This window comes from Geospiza fortis, unplaced genomic scaffold, assembly GCF_000277835.1.
Source record: "Geospiza fortis unplaced genomic scaffold, GeoFor_1.0 scaffold14, whole genome shotgun sequence".
In the NCBI taxonomy this organism is placed as follows: Eukaryota; Metazoa; Chordata; class Aves; order Passeriformes; family Thraupidae; genus Geospiza; species Geospiza fortis.
This window is the reverse complement of record NW_005054512.1, coordinates 634,275-655,445: the sequence shown is the minus strand read 5'-3', so window position 1 is coordinate 655,445 and position 21,171 is coordinate 634,275. Positions and strand designations below refer to the sequence as shown.

The following is a 21,171-nucleotide window of genomic DNA, read 5'->3' as shown; positions in this document are numbered from 1 at the left end:
CACCCCCCCCAAAATCAGCCCCCAGCACCCAATGCCCAGCCTCTCCCACCCACCCCAAAATCAGCCCCCAGCACCCAAGGCCAAGCCTGAGGGATTTTGCTCAACTCTGGGAAAACAGAGGTGGGCAGGGAGGAGACACAGAGCCTTGATCTGATGGGCAGAGCCTGCAGCTCTGATCAGATAATAATTAATAAGTGGTTTTAGGGGGCCCTGCCACCTCCATGCACAGCACCTGCACCCTCTGTGTCCCCGTGGGAAGAGTTCCCAGCCAGGGAAGGAGAATTGGTGAATGGAGCTGAACTCGTCCTGTTTTTGCTGGATTAAAAGTGCAATAACAGAGCTCTGTGTGCAGGGGGGAGAGCTGGGCAGGGCAGGGTCCCCTCTGGCACAGATGACTGCCACAAACCCTCCCTGGTCCCTCACTGCTGTACCAGCCCCGTGTGCCTCAGGCAGGGCATGGAAATCACCCAGGGAAGCAGTGGGAGCTGAGGGAAGGGCGGTTTGGCTCCTGAGGAATATTTATGGCTGGGAAACAGGAGGTGAAGCTTTGGATTTGTCACTCTGGGCTATGACAACCACTCTGCACCCTCAGCCCCGCTGTTCCTGACCCTGCTCCTGCTTTTTGTCCCCCTCAGGCTGGTGGACGACCGGTGCGTGGTGGAGCCGGCAGCTGGAGACCTGGACAACCCCCCCAAGAAGTTCAGAGGTGAGGCTGGGGCAGCTCCAGCTCTGTGAGCAGCTCTGGGGCCAGTCCTGGGCCTGAGCATCCCTCTGGGATGGGATGGGATGGGGACAGGATCAATGGGATGGGATGGGATGGGATAGGACCCATGGGATGGGGGCACAGCTCTGCCCTGTGCTGCACCCACCTGGGAGGTGCTGGCGCGGTGCTGACTGCCCCAAGTGCTCAGGGTGCTGCACACTCAGGGAAGGGCCCTATCCCAGCAGGATTTGTGTGCCTGGATCACACAGCCAGGGAGCAGAGAGATGGGAAATGTCCCCAGACCTGTGACTGGGGTGTTGGTTCAGGGCAGCTGCTCCTTTCATCCCCCAATTGTCATTTTATGTTTTCTTTTAAATAAGACTTTTAAAATATCAGTTCCCCGCTCTGCCTTGTGCCTCCACCTCTTTCTCAGAGTGGCTTTAACAGCACCCACCCCCCTGACCACCCTCCTTTCCCCCAAGACATCCCAACACATCAATTCTCCCACTCAGGATCCCACCAAGCAGCGCCCTGCCTCTCCACAGGAGTCCTTACCATTAATTCATTACTTAATCTAATTACCAACCCATCCAGCACCTCCATCCCCATATCCCACCCTGGGGCTGGATGCTCAGCAGCCACCCCATCCCCTTGTCTGGGTCCCAATCTCTTTTCCAGGCGCAGGTTTTTGGGCTCAGCCCTGCTTTTTGCGCTCCTATCAGGATATCCAGCTGTTCGTTTTAATGGCCGGAAAGGTAGAGCTCTCCCTGCTCGATAGCCATCGCCTGCAGCGAGGTGGAAACAAGGGCTGGGGCTGCTCCTGGCTGGCCCCGAGGCTGCGGGAGATTTTCGTGCTCTGTCGCCGTCCCCACATCCTGTGGCCGGACCCTGCCCTATCCTGCAGCTCACATGGGTCGTGCCGGGGCTTCCCGCTGGGAAAACAGCCGAGCTCGGCTCCCAAAAAGGTTCCTTGGAAATGCCAGAACCCACCTGGGAGCTGTTCCTGCCCGGCTCCACACCTCTCAGTTATTTGCTTTTTTTATTCCTTGCGGTTTCTCCCCACCTCCCTCTGCCGAGGCTCTTCCCAGCCCAGCTCAGGCACGGCAGGAAAAGCTCCCACCCTCCCAGGCAAGGGGACAGCGGGACCTTCGGCTGTGCCACTGCTGTCCCTGCTTCCCAAAGGAGTCACCTGGACATTTTGCCCACCCAGACCTCTCTGGGTGGAAGTTTTGCCCCCCCAGCCCTCTCTGATTAGGAGGTTTTGCCCCCAGAACCACTCTACGTAGGAGGTTTTGCTCCCCAGCCCTCTCTGGGTTGAAGTTGTGCCTCCAAAGCCACTCTGGGTTGAAATTTTGCCCCCAATGCCCCCCCAGCCCTCTCTGATTAGGAGGTTTTGCCCCCAGAACCACTCTACGTAGGAGGTTTTGCTCCCCAGCCCTCTCTGGGTTGAAGTTGTGCCTCCAAAGCCACTCTGGGTGGAAATTTTGCCCCCAGAGCCTCTCTGGATGGAAGTTTTGCCCCCAAAGCCACTCTGGATGCGAGGTTTTGTCCCCCAGGCCACTCTAGGTGGGAGGTTTTGCCCCCAAAGCCACTCTGGGTTGAAGTTTTGCTCCCCATCCCTCTCTGGGTGGAAGCTTTGCCCCCAAAGCCACTCTGGGTTGAAGTTTTGCTCCCCAGCCCTCTCTGGGTTGAAGTTTTGACCCCCAGCCCTCTCTGGATGGAAGTTTTGCCCCCAAAGCCTCTCTGGCTCCAGCCCCACATCCCTCTCCGAGCTGCCCACTCCGGGCACTGCTGCTGCAGGAAATTCCTTCACCTCCCCTCTTTCCCACCCCAATCCATTTTCAGAAATCTGGCAGTGCTTTAACCCAGGTACCAAAGCCTCCTGCTCCCAAGAGGGAGCTGTGCTGGAGATTTTCCGCACACAACCCCCGCCGTGCCTCAGTTTCCCTCCTCCCAAAGCCACGCTCAGAGCCAGGCCTTGGATTTGCAGCCATTTCAGAGTCGCTGTGCTGGGGCTTTTTTTTCCTCCTCTTGGCTTCTCCTTCCCACCAGCACCTTCCGCAGCAGCTCCCATTAATTACCATTAATTACCCATTAATGGAGCCCCGTGCAGGTGCTCAGGGGGGGCTCAGGGCCGCTGCCCCGGCCCTGGGGGCTGCTCTGGCTGCTTGGCAAAGGAGATGTGAAACCTGGCCCTGCCCCACTTTGGTTTTTTGTTGGTTTCTTTTTTATTATTTTTCTTAAATTTTTTTGTGTCTGAAAAAATTTTCTTTTAATTTTTAAAAAATTTTTATTTTTTTATAATTTATATGTTTTTATAATATATGTTTTATATAATTTATATGTTTTTATAATATATAAATTCATATTTTTTTATTTTCTTTTTTGTGTCTGAAAAAATTTTCTTTTAATTTTTTTTATAATGTATATGTTTTTATAATATATGTTTTATGTAAATTATATAATTTATATAATTTATATGTTTTATAATATATGTTTTATGTAATTTATATCATTTATGTGTTTTTTGTAATATATAAACTTGTAATTCATGTATCTTTTTAATTTTCTTTTTTGTGTCTGAAAAAAATTTCTTTTAATTTTTTAATTATTTTTTATTTTCTTATAACTTTTATGGTTTTTATAATCTATAAATTTATAATGCATGCAGTTTTTATTTTTTTAAATTTTCTTTTTTGTGTCTGAAAAAATGTCTTTTAATTCTTTTATAATTTATATTTTTATAATATATGTTTTATATAATTTACATAATTTATATGGTTTTTAGAATATCTAAATTTATAATTTACATGGTTTTTATTTTTTAAATTTTCTTTTTTGCGTCTGAAAAATTTTTTCTTTTAATTTTTTTATAATTTATATTTTTTTATAATACATGTTTTATATCGTTTATATGGGTTTTAGAATATCTAAATTTATAATTTAGATGGTTTTTATTTTTTTTTTTTTTATTTTCTTTTTTGTGTCTGAACTTTCTGGGCTGCTATTTCAGGCATAATTAGGGCGATTCAGGCTGCAGAGCCCTTCCAGCTTGGGAAGAGGGTTGGGAGATGTGAGGGCCTGGTTGTCTGCAGACATCTGCTCTGCTGCTCCAGTTCCTGGCCCTGGATGTCTGCGCTTCCCGCCCACCATCCTGGGGGAAAACAGGAGAATGGGGGCAATCTGTGCTGCAGGGAGGCTTTGGAGGAGCTGGGATGCATTTTGTGCATCCTTCAGGAGCTTGAAATAGAGCTGCTGACCCCGAGGTTTTGGGAGCGGGTGCTTGCAGCATCCAGTGCTGGTGATGCAGGTCACCGAGGGATGGGTGTGTGTGTCCTCATGGCCACCCCAGGCTCCTTCCGCAGCTTCTGCAGGCTCGGGGTGTCCCGTGGGTGACAAGTGTCGTGGTTTGAGAGGAATTGAGGTTTTTTGGGATGTTGTGGTTAAACTAATAGGTGCTTAGATTTGAATATTGGCACTTGGTGTGGCAATTGAGGATATGGATGCGCTTCTGAGAACACAGGGGGTTAAAAGCAGAGAATTCTTAGGAAAACTTTTGGTTCTGGTCAGCGAAAGGTTTAGATTGGGCAGGGCCCGCTCAGTTCATAGAGCTTTGGGTGTTAAATAATCAGGTGGCTTTTGCCAGATGCTGCTCTCAGTTTTTGAAAGATTTCTCACTCAATGCTTTCAATGTGGTTTTTAACAGTCCGTTGTACTTCTCTACTTTGTTTGCAGCTGGGGCATGGTAGGGGACGTGGTACCCCTACTCAGTGCCATGTTCTTTAGTGTAGGTGTTGATAAGGCTGTTTTTGAAATCACTCAAGGGACCTGGAGGTGGCTGATGGTGTCCCAGCCTCCCTCCTGGATCCTTCCCACCAGGATCCTCTCCTCCTTTGGTGCAGCTGGGCTCCATCAGAGCTCCTTCTCCCCCCTGAAGCTTTCCTTCCCCAGCAGCACAGCCATTTCCGATGGGAACACTCCTAATCACGAGTCCAAGCAGCGCAGTAATTCCTGGACTCATTATTTATCCTGATTTAGAGCCGACCCAGCAGGCAGCACACGGTGCCGTGACCTCCAGCAGTCCTCCCTCGCTGATGGGGGGACCATCCCAGGAGTGTCCCTGCCCCTGGGGGACACTGGCCCTGCTGGGGACGCCCTGGTGGCTGTGCGGCCTCATCAGGCTCTGCTCTGTGCTCTGTTCCCAGATTGCCTCTTCAAGGTGTGTCCCATGAACCGCTACTCTGCCCAGAAGCAGTACTGGAAGGCCAAGCAAACCAAGCAGGACAAGGACAAGATCGCTGACGTGGTGCTGCTGCAGAAGCTCCAGGTGAGCAGGAGCCAGGAGCCCGGAGCTGGCAGTGCCCACCAGCTGCCTGGGTGATGGCACCCACACCTCTGCTGATGCTGGTTTGGGTTGGGAAGGGATTTCCAGCTGTCTGAAGGGATTTCCAGCTGTGTTCTCCCCCTTGTCCCCTGCCCAGCCATGGCTGTGTCACCTTCCTGATGCTTCTTGTGCAGAGGTGCTGTGGCAGAGAGCTCTGTGTGCACAGCCCTGCACCCCGGGGCACCCCAGGGCACCCCAGAACGCCTCAGGGCACTCCAGGACACCCTTCAGCAGCCTTCAGCACCCCAGGGCACGCCAGAGAACCCCAGGGCACCCCAGAACACCCCAGGGCATTCCAGGACATCCCAAGGCACCCTTCAGCACCCCAGGGCTCTCCAGGACACCCCAGGGCTCTCCTGGGAACCCCAGAACACCCCAGGGAACCCTTCAGCACCCCAGGGCACTCCAGGACACCCCTCAGTACCCCGGGACACCCCTCAGCACCCCAGAACAGTCCTCAACACCCCAGACCACACTTCAGCATTTCAGGACACCCCAGGGCACCCCAGGACACCCCTCAGCACCCCGGGACACCCGTGCAGGAGGGAGCCCTGCTTGCAGGACGTGTTCCAAAGGGCTGGGGAAGGGAAAGGCTCCCGTTGGCTTCCCCCAGCCTTGGCCAGGGCCCACATCAAACATTGCACAACGGCCTCAGGCAGCTGGCGAGGCCCCGCCGATGATTCATAAAACCGAGGCTGGGGAGGGATTTCACTAAATCATCTCATCGGGCCTGCAGCCCAGCCCCGGCCCCGCCATCCCCAGCTCTGCCTCGGCCAGGGGGGCTGAGCAGTGCCAGGACAGGGTGTGCTGCCCTGGAGGTGCCAGGGCAGGGTCAGTGCCCAGCCCTGAGCCACCCCTGGCACACAGAACCCACAGAATCCCCATTTTCCTGCTCCCCTTAGCCGGGCTTGTAGCGTCCCAGCTGTCCTGGCCACGAGTGGTCCCAGAGGCTCATTTCTGAGCCTGATTGATTGCACCTTGCTCAGGGCTTGTCTTAAAGAGATGCTGCCATTTCCTGGCTCCTTCCTGCTGCTCCCGGTGTTTCCCTTCGTGGCCGGAGCTCGGCCCGGCCCTGCCGAGCTCTGCAGGCACTGCCCTCATCAGGGAGGTGAGAAACAGGCTGAGAACATCCCCCAGCCCACGGGGCTGATGTCCTGAGGCAGGAGCAGCTGGGTCTGGAGTGGGGGAGCCCTGCCTGTGATGCCCATGCTCGCCTTTCTGAGCTCGTGCCCCTCTCTGCTGTGCTTCAGTGGGTTTAAACTCTGTTTTCTTCACCCAAAACAGCTCAGATAGGCTGGGGTGGGCTTTCCAGCCCCTCTGCTGATGTCCTCCAGTCCCCTGTGGGCATCCCTGACTGGGCTTGGGGACAGAGCCTCCCCATGCAAGGGACAGTGTGGGAACATCAGCTCTGGGAATTCGAGCTGCCACTGCCAGCCCCCCGGGCTGCTGGCTCAGATCTGGAGGGAGATTTAGGATATCCTGAGGTGCTGGGTCTCCCATCAGAGCCATGTTGCTCCCCTGGGGTTGTAGTTAAAAATCAGTGTGGGATTTCTTGGAGCGGATTTGTTCTCCTGATGGCAGCAGCCACCACTGCAGGGCGGTGAGGGTGACTCCAGGTGGCACCCAGAGCTCTGAGGGCATGGAGGGGTCACTGAGTGGCACCCAGAGCTTTAAGGGGATGGAGGGTGACTCTGAGTGGCACCCAGAGCTCTGTGGGGACAGGTTCCAGGCACATTCAGAGCCCTCACCTCCTTGGGCACTCAGGACCTGCAGCCCCATCCTCCCTCCCAGTGCCAAGCTGTGATTCCAGATGTTTCCCAATTCCTCTGCCCTCAGGTGAAAGGGGCGAGAGAGGGATGGGAAAGCGCAGAGGCTCTCCCAGCTCCATCCCTCGCTGTTTCCCATCTTCCCATCTCGGTTTTGGGGATCCCTGGGCTGGAGCTGCCCGGGCTGTGCCCATCCTGGCGCCAGGGCTGTCGGCGCTCCCTCACCATTCCCAGATTTGCTGTGGGAGCAAGTTCCTGCCTCACTCCTCATGTGTCAACATCCCATCATTGCTCTGACTGCCAGAGCCAGCCAGTGGAAAATCTCTGTGGTTTTGGAGAGGGGCTGCTGAGCCTTCTTCCCTCCTGGGGACACCTCCTGCAGCAGCAGGTCCAGGCCTGCTCCATGTCTGGGCATGGCACCGCTGGCACCCTGCCTTTGGCTGCTTGGCTTTGGTGCTGCCAAGAGCCCCCAGTGCCCACATTGCCCATTTTGGGTGTTTGACCCCCATCCCCAGCCTGAGCCCAGCACCCTTGTTTGGTGTTACCCCAAAACTTGCTGTCCTGGGAGAATTTTGGTGCCATTTTGTCCCTGTCCTAGTTTTTAAATCCTCAATTTAAAGCCCTCTGGTTTTAAATCCTCAATTTAAAGCGTTCCTGGGGCTGGTCAAGGCCACACCTTGGCCCTGGGCTGAGCTCTTGGATGGCCCTGGGCTGGAATTCCTGGTGGGATTCATCCCTGGGGGACAGAGGGGTGCTGACCCTGATCCCAGCCCGTCCCATCCTTCCCAAAGCCGGGGCTGGGAGTGACCCAGCTGGGAATTGCTCCTGGGGAGGGAGGAGGGTGCTGCTCCAGCCTCAGCTCTTCTCCTCTTGGAGCAGCACGCGGCCCAGATGGAGCAGAAGCAGAACGAGACGGAGAACAAGAAGGTGCACGGGGACGTGGTGAAGTACGGGAGCGTCATCCAGGTACGGGGCAGCACGGGGCCAGCGGGGATCAAACATGGATCCAGCAGGGATCAAACATGGATCCAGCAGGGATCCAACACGGATCAAACATGGATCAAACATGGATCCAGCATGGGGCCAGCAGGGATCAAACATGGATCAAACATGGATCCAGCAGGGATCAAACATGGATCCAGCATGGGGCCAGCAGGGATCAAACATGGATCCGACACAGATCCAACATGGATCCAGCAAAGATCCAGCACGGGTCCAGCACAGATCCAGCACGGATCCAGCATTGATCTGTCACAGATCCAGCAGGGGTCCAACATGGATCCAGCACGGACCCAGCATGGGTTCAGTACAGATCCAGCATGGATCCAGCACGGCCCCAGCACATCTAGGAAGGGGCTGGTGGTGCATTGGGGGCTGCACTTCTCATGTCCCCCACCCTTGTCTCCTCCAGCTGCTGCACATGAAGAGCAACAAGTACCTGACGGTGAACAAGCGGCTGCCGGCGCTGCTGGAGAAGAACGCCATGCGGGTCACCCTGGATGCCACCGGCAACGAGGGCTCCTGGCTCTTCATCCAGCCCTTCTGGAAGCTCAGGAGCAACGGGGACAACGTGAGCCTGGGGCCCAGCAGTGCCTGAAGGGAGCTCCATGCCTGGGCTGGGCTCCACACCCAGGTCTCACCCTCGCTGCCCTTCTCCCGTTTTGCTCCCCAGGTAGTCGTGGGAGACAAAGTCATCCTGAACCCCGTGAACGCCGGGCAGCCGCTGCACGCCAGCAACTACGAGCTGGCTGACAATGCTGGCTGCAAGGAGGTACAGGAGGGGCTGGTTTTTTCCTTCTTTTTTTCCTTTTTTTTTCCCTTGTCCTGGGGTCGTGACCACGCTCTCTTGCTCTGCAGGTGAACTCGGTCAATTGTAACACCAGCTGGAAAATCAACCTGTTCATGCAGTTCTGCGACCACATGGAGGAAGTGCTGAAGGGGGTAAGGAAGGAGGTTTGGCTGCGTGGACCCGACAGGCTCTGGGGGACAGGACGTGTGAGCAGCCACCTGGCTCTGTGACAAGGGCACAAAAGAGCTCCTGCCTTGAGGGCTGTAATTCCTGCTTGAATTCATCACCTGGAGAACAGCACAGTGAGGCGGAGCGGGGTATTTTAGGATCTGCTGGCAGCAGGGAGCTGAGGGCACAAATTACCGACCTCAGGGTGTTGAATTGGCTTTTGGGGACAACCCCACGCAGTGCCAGCAGTGGCCTCTTGTGCAGGGACAATTCCAGCTGCTCAGCCGTGCAGCAGAGTGGCTGTTGCCTGGGAAAGGAACTTTCCCTGCTGAGCTATTGTTCGGGGCTGAGGTCCTCCAGGAAGCAGCTGGAGGGATGTGGATTGTTGGGATCTTACAGCCTTTCATCCCCAGGCACTGTGCTTATCCCAGCTTCCCACATCCTCCTTCCCGGGGTGTTAATGCCTTAAACAGTCCAGTAGCTGAGCCCCTGCCTGCTCCAGGGCTGGAAAATGATGGATTCACATCCATTTATCCCTGGGGGTGGAAGCAGAGGGTCACTGCATGGATAATGGAAGTGATGGCAATGCAGGGTGCCTGTGCCCTGTCCCCTGGGCTCAGAGGAGCACTTGAGCTGCCTGGGGCAGGTTTTAGCAGAGCTCCAGGAGGTTGGATGGGAAGAGGTGGCCGTGCCCTGTGGTCCCCAGGGTCACACAGTCCTGCCATGCAGTCGGGAGCTGTGTCCAGGAGGAATCCTGTCCCCTTTACAGCATGAGGGGGTCACAAGAAGAGATGCATTGCAGGAGAGTCATGAAGAAATTTCTCCACTCACTGAGTGGTTAAACATGGGAATAGGCTCCCCAGGACAGTCCCCATCCCTGGGAGTGCTCCAAAATGAGTAGACAGAAACTTCAGGATACAATTTGGTGGGCATGGTGGTGAAAGATTGGATTTAATGATCTTGGAGGTCTTTTCCAACCTGAAAGACTCCAGGATTCTTTGCCCCTGACCCTGACCCCCGTGTCCCCGTGCAGGGGGACGTGGTGAGGCTGTTCCATGCCGAGCAGGAGAAGTTCCTCACCTGTGATGAGTACAAGGGCAAGCTGCACGTCTTCCTCCGCACCACCCTGCGCCAGTCAGCCACCTCGGCCACCAGCTCCAACGCCCTGTGGGAGGTGGAGGTGAGCAGGGAGGGCGTGGAGGGGGTGCTCGGAGCCGTGCCAGCCCCTGCTGTGCTGTGGCTGAGCTCTCCCCTGCCTCTCCCAGGTGGTTCACCACGACCCGTGCCGAGGGGGAGCCGGGCACTGGAATGGCTTGTACCGCTTCAAGCACCTCGCCACGGGCAACTACCTGGCAGCAGAGGTAAGGGGGTGGCAGAGGGGTGCAGGAACGTGCCCTGGGGCTGGGGCACCCCTTGCAAAGGCAGTGCCCACCTCGGGCACGGAGTGATGCCCAGCGTTTCCTCTGGTCCTCTCCAGTTTGCTCTGGGAGCCCCTGTGGCTCCTCCTTGCTGGCAGGAGATGTTGACCCCAGGGCCCTTCCATCACTGCTGGATGGAAACCAGCAAACACTGGGGCTCTGAAATGGGTGCTTCAAACCCAGAGACACTCTGTTAACACTTGAAGATGAAAGAAGATCTCAGACTGAGCCCATCCTGGGCTGGTGCTGCTCACTGGGAGCTCAGCCTGGAGCCTCCAGGGAGTTCTTGCTGCCACACAGAGCCCAGGTCTGCTCCCCTGGGCTCCCCCATCCTCCTCCCAGGGCTGGGACACCGTGCACTGGGCACAGGTCACATCCTCCAGCCCCACCTGGGCAGGCTTCCTCTCCGTGCTGTGTTCAGGGAAGGCAGGGGCAGGGATCACACACCATCCCCAGGGGTTCGGAGGGACCGAGCAGGAGGACTGACAGCTGCTTTTCATCTCCCTCTTTAACTTTCCAGGAAAACCCAAGTTATAAAGGAGACGTGGCTGAGCCCAAAGCAGCGCCCACGGTGAGCAGAACCTCTGCTGCCACTGCCCCAACCACGCCAGCTCTCAGCCAGGGCCTGAAAGCAGGGAAATGCCCCAAAACAGAGCCCTCTGAGGGGACTACAGCCCAGTTTGTCCCTCTGTGCCAGCCCAGCATCCCTGCCCTGCACTTAGAGCAGTGTCCCACGATGAGAGGGCCCTGCCAAAACCTCTCAGAGGGGTCCCAGTGCATGTTGGCTCCCCAGGCCACAGGGAAATGCTTGGTGGATGAGAGAGCTGGATGTTCAGGGGGGTTTCTCTGTGCTGTTGGTGAGGTTTGGATCGGGGGGGCCTCGTAGCTCAGGTGCATCCACGCCGCTTGTGCTCCACTCATGCGAGGCTCAGCCCCAGCAAAGCTTCTGCTGCATCCCCCCGATGCCCTGGGCACAGGGGACCCCCGAGCCGGGCTCAGAGACCCCCTCCCCACCGTGCAGGGGGGCAGCAGCCGTGCCAGCCGCAGGAACACCGGGGAGAAGATCAAGTACAGGCTGGTGGCAGTGCCCCACGGCAACGACATCGCCTCCCTCTTCGAGCTGGACCCCACCACGCTGCAGAAGACGGATTCCTTCGTGCCACGGTACAGCAGTGGGGTCAGGGAGGAGGCTGAGTGCTGGGGAAGGGCAGTGCTGGTGTGTCCCTGTGGGGGTCACTTGGCAGGACGCCCTGTGGGGGTCACTCAGCAGAACATTGTGCCGTTGGCAGGAACTCCTACGTGAGGCTGCGCCACCTGTGCACCAACACCTGGATCCAGAGCACCAACGTGCCCATCGACATCGATGAGGAGAGGCCCATCCGCCTCATGGTACAGCCCTGCTCCCTTCTCCCTCCCTGGGCTTGTTCCCTGTTCACCAACAGCTCTTAGGGTGCCCCTTCCCTCCCAGCACCCAGGGACTGAAACACCCTGGATGATCCAAAGGGGTGGGTGGACACCAGCCTGGAGCCCACCCCAGTCATCCAGAACCCACCCCAGCCCCTCTGATGGGGACAAACTGGGTCACTGATGTCAGCAGGGGTGGTGGCAGATGGTGGGGACACGCCTGGCATGGCCCTGTCTGTGTGATGCTGCTTCTCTGTTGCATCCCAGCTGGGCACGTGCCCCACCAAAGAGGACAAAGAAGCTTTTGCCATCGTCTCCGTGCCCGTGTCTGAGATCAGGGACCTGGACTTTGCCAATGATGCCAGCTCCATGCTGGCCAACGTGGTGGAGAAGATGAACGAGGGTTTCCTCAGCCAGAATGACAGGAGGTAAAAGGGAGATGGGGCTGTGCTGGGCTCCTCCAAGGGCCCTGCCTGGTGCTGGTGCCAGCACTGCCCTTACTTCCCTGCCCACAACCCCAATCTACGCCTGCTTCTCCCAGAAGCCTGGCGAGGAAACCAGATAACGGCACAGCCCCGCTCTGGCCCCTCCTAGAAAAATATCCTAGAAAAATATCCCAGAAAAATATTTTTCTAAATATCCGAGGGGCTGGGAGATGGCCCCACGATAGGGGCAGCCGCCTTAGTCACTGCATTATTTTTAGGTGGGTGGGTTCTTGGTGCTTCCTGAGCAAACACAGATCCCTGTGGGACAGAGCAAGCAGCTCCCGCCCTGCCAGCCTGGCCCACAGGGGTGACCACAGGGGAAGAGGCGTTAAATGCAGAATTCCTGGTGTAAGCCACAAGCAAAGCCCCCCAGACATTCATCCTGACACGTATAGGAACCATAGGGGCTGCAGATCCAGCCATTGACCTCCATCAGGGAGTGCAGGATCAGCCAGCAGCTCCCCTGGCAGGTTTCTGAGGCTCTTTGGGCCCCAAAACCCACCAGCATCACTGCAGGGATCTGAGTCTGGGCAGGTGAGCAGCCCCCAGCCCACTCACCCCGTGTCCCTTCGCAGGTTTGTGATCCAGCTGCTGGAGGACTTGGTGTTTTTTGTCAGTGATGTCCCCAACAATGGCCAGAACGTGCTGGACATCGTGGTGACCAAGCCCAACCGGGAGCGGCAGAAGCTGATGCGGGAGCAGAACATCCTGAAGCAGGTGGGTGGCCCTGGGGCCCTGCTCCCCAGCAAGGCTGGGACATGTCCTGTGGACTTCTCCTGTCCTGCTCAGGGCCACTCTGGGGGCCAGAGGGATGGAAAACACCACAGGGGAGGGTTTAGCCTCCAGCTCATGCTGTGGTGTTCAGCCATGCATGGGGAGCTGGTGTGGAGCAGGACACAGCCCTGATCTCTGCTTTTGGGCAGATCTTTGGGATCCTGAAGGCCCCATTCAAGGACAAGGGCGGGGAAGGGCCCCTGGTGAGGCTGGAAGAGCTGTCGGACCAGAAGAACGCTCCCTACCAATACATGTTCCGCCTGTGCTACCGCGTGCTCCGGCACTCCCAGGAGGATTACCGCAAGAACCAGGTGCTGGGGGGGGACTCCCCATCCCCATGGAGCCTCAGGGGGGGCAGGGGGGACATCGCTCACAGCCCCTCCGTGCCCGCTGCAGGAGCACATTGCCAAGCAGTTCGGAATGATGCAGTCGCAGATCGGCTACGACATCCTGGCCGAGGACACCATCACGGCCCTGCTGCACAACAACCGCAAGCTGCTGGAGAAGCACATCACCAAAACTGAGGTGGAGACCTTCGTCAGCCTGGTGCGCAAGAACCGCGAGCCACGGTGCGTGCATGGGGGGCTCTTGGGGGGGAAGAGGGGAAGGGGAGCCGTGGGGTCTCGGGTTGGTGTTTGATAATTGCTGCCCCAAGATGTGCAGGATGTCTCTGCTTCGGCTGAAGAAAGAGTCAGAGCTCTTCAGTTTTCAGTCTTGAGGTTGTTTATTAATTCTTATCTATAAAATTTTCTTTCTGCCCAGCCAAGATCTGCTCAGCAAGGCAGCCACAGGCACTCTGACTGCCCCTGAGGCGGTGTTGTCTTTTTATACTACAAACTACGTATATCATATTTACTCTTAATTCCCAACACCTATCACCTATGTTAGACACCCCATACCAAAAATCCTAAAATCTACATTTTCACCCTGTGATAATTTTATTATTACACTATTCAAACCTCTGTGACTTTCAGGTCCTCATACAAAGTTGGCAACTTGCTGCAAAGGTCAAAATCAAACCCGCAGGTGTTCTGGGCTGCATGGCAGGGTCTCTGAGCCCCTCGGCGGGGTCCTGGGCAACTCTGGACACCTGGAGGGGTGCACTGAGTCCCGACAATGGGGAACCCCCTCTCATGGCAGAGCTGCCTCTCCCCCGACAGGTTTTTGGATTATCTCTCGGATCTCTGCGTGTCCAACCACATCGCCATCCCCGTCACGCAGGAGCTGATCTGCAAGTGTGTGCTGGACTCGAAGAACAGTGACATCCTCATCAAAACTGAGTGAGTGGATGAGGGAGAGGTTTTCCACATCAGGGTGGTGTTGTGGGGTGGTTGTCAGGCACCCACCAAAGCCTCTCACTCTGCAGCTGGAGAGAGGAGAGAAAATTTATTGAAGGGTTCATTGGTTGGGATAAGAACCAGGAGAAATTGCTCATCAAATACAATCACATGTGAAACAGGCTCTAGTCAGGGATATGAATTAAGGTTATGCTTAACTAAATCAGAGCAGGATAATGAGAAGTTAAATAAAACCCTTACCCCTTCTCCCCACCCTACAAGAGACCCACCACAGGAAGGGCCTGGTCCCACTGAAGCTCCATCACCTCTTGAGGTGCAGCCCCTCCATCCATGGGAGCATCTCCAGATTTCCCCTTTCCTGTCCCAGGCTGAGGCCAGTGAAGGAGATGTCCCAGACCCACGAGTACCTGAGCATTGAGTACTCAGAGGAGGAGGTCTGGCTCACCTGGACGGACAAGAACAACGACCACCACGAGAAAAGCATCCGGCAGCTGGCACAGGAGGCCCGGGCTGGCAATGCCCACGACGAGAACGTCCTCAGCTACTACAGGTGATGCTCCTGTGGCACCTCCTGTCCAGGTGAGACTGCGAGGGTTGCACGGCCTCACTCCCTCTCCCCCTCACCCCTGGGCAGGTACCAGCTGAAGCTCTTTGCCCGCATGTGCCTGGACCGCCAGTACCTGGCCATCAAGGAGATCTCCCAGCAGCTGGGGGTGGACCTGATCTTCCTGTGCATGGCAGATGAGATGCTGCCCTTCGACCTGCGCGCCTCCTTCTGCCACCTCATGCTGCACGTGCACGTGGACAGGGACCCCCAGGAGCTGGTGATGCCCGTGAAGTTTGCACGGCTCTGGACGGAGATCCCCACAGCCATCACCATCAAAGAGTGAGACACGCCAGGGCTCGGGATGGCTCTGAGGGACAGGGCAGGACAGGGGGTGGCAGGGGAGTGTTTGTGGAGTGACCTGGGTGCATTTGAGCCCTCAGGAGGAAGTGGGCTCCATCTGTCACAGCATCACTGCTGGTCACAGTGGCTCTGGACAGCGCTCCTGCCAGCTGGGTGTGAGGACACCTGCTGTCCCCAGCTCACCGCCATGTGTCCCCTTGCAGCTACGACTCCAACCTCAACACCTCGCGTGATGACAAGAAGAACAAGTTTGCCAGCACCATGGAGTTTGTGGAGGACTATCTCAACAACGTGGTGAGCGAGGCCGTGCCCTTCGCCAACGAGGAGAAGAACAAGCTCACCTTCGAGGTGCGGCACCTTGCAGGGTGTGACACAGTCTGGCTGCTGCTGCCCCTGCAATGTCCCTGTCCCGCACCATGGATTCTCCTGCTCAGCCCCGAGCAGAGCGAGGTCTGGAGCTGCCTTGTCCTTCCCCAGGTCGTCAGCCTTGCCCACAACCTCATCTACTTCGGCTTCTACAGCTTCAGCGAGCTGCTGCGCCTGACACGGACCCTGCTGGGCATCATCGACTGCGTCCAGAACCCTCAGCTGATGATGCAGGCTGTCTACAATGATGAGGTGACAGGTGAGCCCCTGTTCATGGCCAGGGAGATGTTTTCCATGGTCTGCCCAGTGCTTTCCATGGTCTGCCCAGTGCTTTCCAGTTTTGGTGGCAAGAACCAGACACTGGCTTGCTGATGCAGCTGGTTGTGCAGCTGGACTTGGGGTGGTGAGCCCTTGGCTATGCCAAAAGAAATATTTGGTGCCTTCTGCTCATTCTCTGATTAAGTCTAGAGCATTTTCCAGTCCGAGTGGGTCCTTCTTTGGTCCTCTGCCACCTCCCTCTCCAGCCACTCTAACTGTGGATGCCTCTGCAGGGAAGAATGTGCGAAGGTCGATCCAGGGCGTGGGGCAGATGATGTCCACCATGGTGCTGAGCAGGAAGCAGTCCATCTTCAGCCCCCCCAGCCTCAGCGCTGGCTCTGCCCCAGAGCAAGTGGACAGAGGGAGGAGCATTGAGAATGAGAACATTGTGGTGATGGAGACCAAGCTGAAGATCCTGGAGATCTTGCAGGTTGGAGCCAAAGGAGTGGTGGGACCTGTGGATGGGGGTGTGTAATGTGATTTTCTCAAGGAGGGGCACAGTTGGCGTGAAGAGGGCACTCAGTCACTTCTGGTTTCTCCTTCCCTGCTGCTTCCAGTTCATCCTGAACGTGCGGCTGGACTACAGGATCTCCTACCTGCTCTCTGTCTTCAAGAAAGAGTTTGTGGAGGTTTACCCCATGCAGGACAGCGCGGCCGATGGGACAGCTCCAGCCTTTGACTCCACAAGTAACTCTCCCACTTTGCTCCTGGTACACCCCCAGCTCAGCAGACCCCAGGGGCTGGGAGGACACAGGTGGCAGAGGTGACACCTCCAGCAGAAGTGACATCTCCAGCAGCTGCTGCTGGCAGAGGGCAGGGAGGGATGGAGTCTGTGTTTTGGTGGGAACAGGGTCAGGGAGCTGGGTTGGTTCCTGTGGGTTCCTGCCAAGACACAGGGCTGGCATTGTCCACCCTTGTCACTCCCTTCCTCTCCCTGCAGCTGCAGCCATGAACCTGGACCGGATTGGGGAACACGCCGAGGCCATGTTTGGTGTGGGGTGAGTCCCTGTCCCCCATAGCTCCCCTGGTCACAAGGTCTTTCCCCTTCTGTCCACCCCACCCAGGCTGGGAGCTGCAGATGACGAGCAGGATGAGGCTCTAAAGGCTCCAAAGCTGTCCCCATCAGCTCTAAAGCTGTCCCCATCACCCCTGAGCTCCCTGTTAACACCCAGCGCTTCCATCCCTCTCCAGGAAGTCCAGCAGCATGTTGGAGGTGGATGACGAGGGAGGGAGGATGTTCCTGAGGGTGCTGATCCACCTGACCATGCACGACTACCCCCCACTCATCTCCGGCTCCCTGCAGCTCCTCTTCAAGCACTTCAGCCAGAGGCAGGAGGTCCTGCACACCTTCAAGCAGGTGACACCAAGGGGACCTGGAGATCACACACCTGGCTGTGGGTGGGGAACGTGGCGTGGATCCTGGCCCTTTCCTTGGGAGGGGGATCTGGGAGTGGGATTTGTGCCCCAAGCTGGAAACCCCTGGGAATGTCACTGCAGGTCCAGCTCCTGATCTCAGCCCAGGATGTGGAGAACTACAAGGTGATCAAGTCAGAGCTGGACAAACTCCGCACGATGGTGGAGAAATCGGAGCTCTGGGTGGACAAGAAGGGCAGCACCAAAGGGGACAGCGCAGGGGAGGGGAACAAGAAGGAGAAGAAGGAGGTGAGAGAAGCAAGGTCCTGGGATCCAGGTTGGGGAAGGAGTGGGAGGCAGGGCAGGGCTCACCTTAATCCAACAGCTGATGCCTCTGGATGGGCTCGATGGGGAGGCTCCAGAGGGTCCTGTGGGGTGTGGCTGGAGGGGCACAGTGTGACCCCAGTGCTGTCGTGTCCCCTGCAGCACGGTGCCGACGAGGAGGTCATCGCTCCAGGAGAGAAGAGCAGTGAGAACTACCAGATAGTGAAGGGGGTGAGTGAGACCAAACCCCGGTGCACCAGCAGGAAGGAAAGGGGCAAAATCCTGGGGGGGATTTCCAAGTTCTGCTGTGCTTCAGTAGAAACAAGTCCAAGCCTGGCTTGCTCCTGCCAGCTCAGCACAGGGAAAAGCTGTCACATCCTTGCACTGGGGGGACTGGAGGGGACTGGGTGGGTGACAGCTATGAGGCCTCTGCATGGTACCGAGGGGAGGCTGAAATTTGTGAGCAAAGCAGGGAACACCCAGGATTACGGAGGGAACACGTGGAATGCAAACCAGCCCCAGTGCTGATGTCCATCCTGGGTGGCTCCAGGCTCAGCCCCTGCCCGCTGTGGTCCCTCTGTCCCCAGATCCTGGAGCGGCTCAACAAGATGTGCGGGGTGGGGGAGCAGGTGCGCAAGAAGCAGCAGCGCCTGCTGAAGAACATGGACGCCCACAAGGTGATGCTGGACCTGCTGCAGATCCCCTATGAGAAGGTGGGTGGACAGAAACCAACTGGTCCTGAGCTCCCAGGGCAAAGGAGGCACACGGGGATGCCCCTGAGCAGCCTCCTGCCATTCCCATCCCTCTCAGCTCCGCGTGTTTCTCCTCTGTCCCATCCTCAGGGGGATGCCAAGATGATGGAGATCCTCAAGTTCACCCACCAGTTCCTGCAGAAGTTTTGTGCTGGCAACCAGGAGAACCAGGCCCTGCTGCACAAACACCTCAACCTGTTCCTGACCCCGGGGGTAAGGAGAGGACACGGAGGGGCAGCAGCACAGGGAGGGAATTCAGCACCACACCTGGGGCTGAGAGCACAGGATGGAAAAGCCAGGAGGAGACACCAGGCAGGGCAGGAGTTGGGGACAGTTCCTGCAGCTCCCTGACCTCACTCTGCCCCTTGTCCCCAGCTGCTGGAGGCAGAGACGATGCAGCACATCTTCCTCAACAACTACCAGCTGTGCTCGGAGATCAACGAGACAGTGCCGCAGCACTTCATCCACTGCGTGGCCACCCACGGCCGCCACGTCCAGTACCTCGACTTCCTGCACACCATCATCAAGGCAGAGGGCAAGTACGTCAAGAAGTGCCAGGACATGATCATGACTGAGGTGAGGAGCTCTCCTGAAGGGCAGGAATGGGGGGGAAGCAGGACAAGGCTTTTGGAACCTGCACCGTTGGCTTCTTCCTTGAGAAGAGCCTTCCAGCCATGCTGGATCCTCCCTGGAACCAGCCAGCCCATCTTGAGTGGCCATCAGCCATCTCCAGGGGCTCAATGCAAGGTCCAAGAGTCGGTTTGGGAGTCCCACAATTTTTTATTGCACTGCAAATGCCTGGATTTTCCTGTAAACACAAATCCTGTCCCCCTTCTGAGCCATTACTGCTCATCCCCACTGCACAGGGGGCACCATTGGCCCTGGAGGCTTCTGACCTTCCTTTTTCAGAGTGGTGACCACTGAGCTCTGAGCACTGACCCTTCCCTGCAGCTCACCAATGCCGGGGACGACGTGGTGGTTTTCTACAATGACAAAGCTTCGCTGGCCACCCTGCTGGAGATGATGACAGCAGCCCGGGATGGGGTGGAGGAGAACAGCCCCCTGATGTACCACATCTCCCTGGTGGACCTGCTGGCTGCCTGTGCCGAGGGCAAGAACGTCTACACCGAGATCAAGTGCACGTCCCTGCTGCCCCTGGAGGACGTGGTGCGGGTGGTGACACACGAGGACTGCATCACAGAGGTACGGGGTGGCAGCCAGGAGGACACTGGGGCTCTGCACTGATTGTCCCCTGACCTTGTCCCTGCTCCTTTCCCCCTCCCTGACAGGTGAAGATGGCCTATGTGAACTTTGTCAACCACTGCTACGTGGACACGGAGGTGGAGATGAAGGAGATCTACACCAGCAACCACATCTGGACCCTCTTTGAGTACTTCACCCTGGACATGGCCCAGGTGGGGCCATGGGAGGGCTGAGTGGGAGGGACACAGCAGTGGTGGCTTGGATGGGGACAGGGTGGTGTCACCAAGGCTCCCTTGAAGCCTCCTGCAGGGCATGGGTATACATGTGGGACCTCATACAGCTGCCACAGTTGGGGCTGTCTGGCCCTCAGCTCAGTGTGGTCCCAGCAGCCTCTGGGCAGACATGAGCTGGCCCTGGTGCCATCAGTGTGCTGCCTGTCCTGACAGATGTGCAAGAAGAGGGAGAAGCGCCTGCCTGATGCCACACTGGAGAAGTACGTGCTGACGGTGGTGCTGGACACCATCAACGCGTTCTTCAGCTCGCCCTTCTCAGAGAACAGCACCTCACTGCAGGTGACACGGGTGGGCAGGGTGGCAGGGAGGACAGCACTCAGCCAGGCCCTCAAAACATGGTTTGGATGTGTGTGCTGACACTCCTGTCTCCTCCAGACCCACCAGACCATCGTGGTGCAGCTCCTGCAGTCCACCATGAGGCTGCTGGAGTGCCCGTGGCTGCAGCAGCAGCACAAGAGCTCGGTGGAGTCCTGCATCCGCACGCTGGCCATGGTCGGTAAGGAGCCACGGCCGTGCCCAGGGGACAGGGCCACCCTGGGCCAGCACTGAGCAGGACACCCTGTTGTCCCTCCTGTGGGGGTGGCAGGACACCACGGTGAGGGGCTGCCAGCTGGGGATGGGGACATTCAGCTCCGGGATGGGCTTTTGTTTGAGCTTCATCTCAGCATTCCCAGGATAATGTGAGGATAACCAGAGCCTGGGCTTGGCTGGGAGCTCCCTGGTGTGTCCCTGCCCGGACACAAAGCCAACATTGACAGTGGTTTTCCCTGGCCAGGACTTTGCCCTCGGTGTGCAGCTGCCTGACTCAGGCTGAGGGCTGTGAGCACTGAGTCACCGTGGAAAGGATTGCTGGTGGCTGGGCTCTGGGTGGGGATTTCCCTTTGGAATTCCAGGCAGAGTGCTGGCAGCCTCCCCACGCTGGGCTTTCCCAACCAAAAACTGGGGCTGGGGCCAGTTTCCACCCTGTGTGGGGCTGTGGGTGTTGGGACATGTGGGAACACTCCAGCCCATACTGCCCTGGAGGAAGTTACTGATGTATTTACCCCAAATCTCTGCTGCAAATGAGGTGAACACTGGTGAAGGGATGCCCAGACAGGGTGCTGGGACCCAGCTGGGTGGTGGCTGTGCCAACCCCACCCCTGTGTCCCTCAGCCAAGAGCCGCTCCATCGCTCTGCCCATGGACCTGGACGCCCACGTGAGCTCCCTGCTCAACAGCAGCTCCACCAGCACGGTGCAGAGGAACACCTCGAGCTACAAGGCAGCCACACGCTCCTTCCCTCGTGTGTCCACCACCCCCAACCAGTGGGACTACAAGAACATCATCGAGAAGCTGCAGGTACAGGGCAGGGCGTGGCGGGGCTCAGGTGGGCGCTGGCCTTGCAGGCTCCCTCTCCCGTGTGTCCCCTGGCTCTGAAGGGGCTGCTGTGGCTTGCAGGACATCATCAACGCCCTGGAGGACAGGCTG

At 57.0% G+C, this 21,171-nt stretch overlaps 1 protein-coding gene across 1 annotated transcript in view; it reads left to right on the top strand.

Moving 5' to 3' along the window:
* The window catches only part of ITPR3 (inositol 1,4,5-trisphosphate receptor type 3), a 39,718-nt gene that overhangs the window by 4,746 nt on the left and 13,801 nt on the right, over positions 1-21,171 (top strand). Inside the window, exons 2-36 of the mRNA XM_005428909.2 lie at positions 636-706; positions 4,909-5,030; positions 7,733-7,819; positions 8,265-8,423; positions 8,526-8,624; positions 8,711-8,794; positions 9,844-9,990; positions 10,076-10,171; positions 10,749-10,799; positions 11,250-11,392; positions 11,518-11,617; positions 11,900-12,060; positions 12,693-12,834; positions 13,041-13,202; positions 13,288-13,460; positions 14,052-14,171; positions 14,557-14,739; positions 14,824-15,075; positions 15,300-15,444; positions 15,574-15,721; positions 16,014-16,210; positions 16,338-16,467; positions 16,721-16,778; positions 16,972-17,137; positions 17,278-17,442; positions 17,620-17,688; positions 18,045-18,170; positions 18,300-18,422; positions 18,585-18,785; positions 19,161-19,412; positions 19,499-19,624; positions 19,859-19,984; positions 20,081-20,201; positions 20,858-21,042; positions 21,142-21,170. Coding sequence (XP_005428966.1) covers positions 636-706; positions 4,909-5,030; positions 7,733-7,819; positions 8,265-8,423; positions 8,526-8,624; positions 8,711-8,794; positions 9,844-9,990; positions 10,076-10,171; positions 10,749-10,799; positions 11,250-11,392; positions 11,518-11,617; positions 11,900-12,060; positions 12,693-12,834; positions 13,041-13,202; positions 13,288-13,460; positions 14,052-14,171; positions 14,557-14,739; positions 14,824-15,075; positions 15,300-15,444; positions 15,574-15,721; positions 16,014-16,210; positions 16,338-16,467; positions 16,721-16,778; positions 16,972-17,137; positions 17,278-17,442; positions 17,620-17,688; positions 18,045-18,170; positions 18,300-18,422; positions 18,585-18,785; positions 19,161-19,412; positions 19,499-19,624; positions 19,859-19,984; positions 20,081-20,201; positions 20,858-21,042; positions 21,142-21,170 — 4,719 coding nt within the window. The remainder of the gene's footprint in view (positions 1-635; positions 707-4,908; positions 5,031-7,732; positions 7,820-8,264; positions 8,424-8,525; positions 8,625-8,710; positions 8,795-9,843; positions 9,991-10,075; positions 10,172-10,748; positions 10,800-11,249; positions 11,393-11,517; positions 11,618-11,899; positions 12,061-12,692; positions 12,835-13,040; positions 13,203-13,287; positions 13,461-14,051; positions 14,172-14,556; positions 14,740-14,823; positions 15,076-15,299; positions 15,445-15,573; positions 15,722-16,013; positions 16,211-16,337; positions 16,468-16,720; positions 16,779-16,971; positions 17,138-17,277; positions 17,443-17,619; positions 17,689-18,044; positions 18,171-18,299; positions 18,423-18,584; positions 18,786-19,160; positions 19,413-19,498; positions 19,625-19,858; positions 19,985-20,080; positions 20,202-20,857; positions 21,043-21,141; position 21,171) is intronic.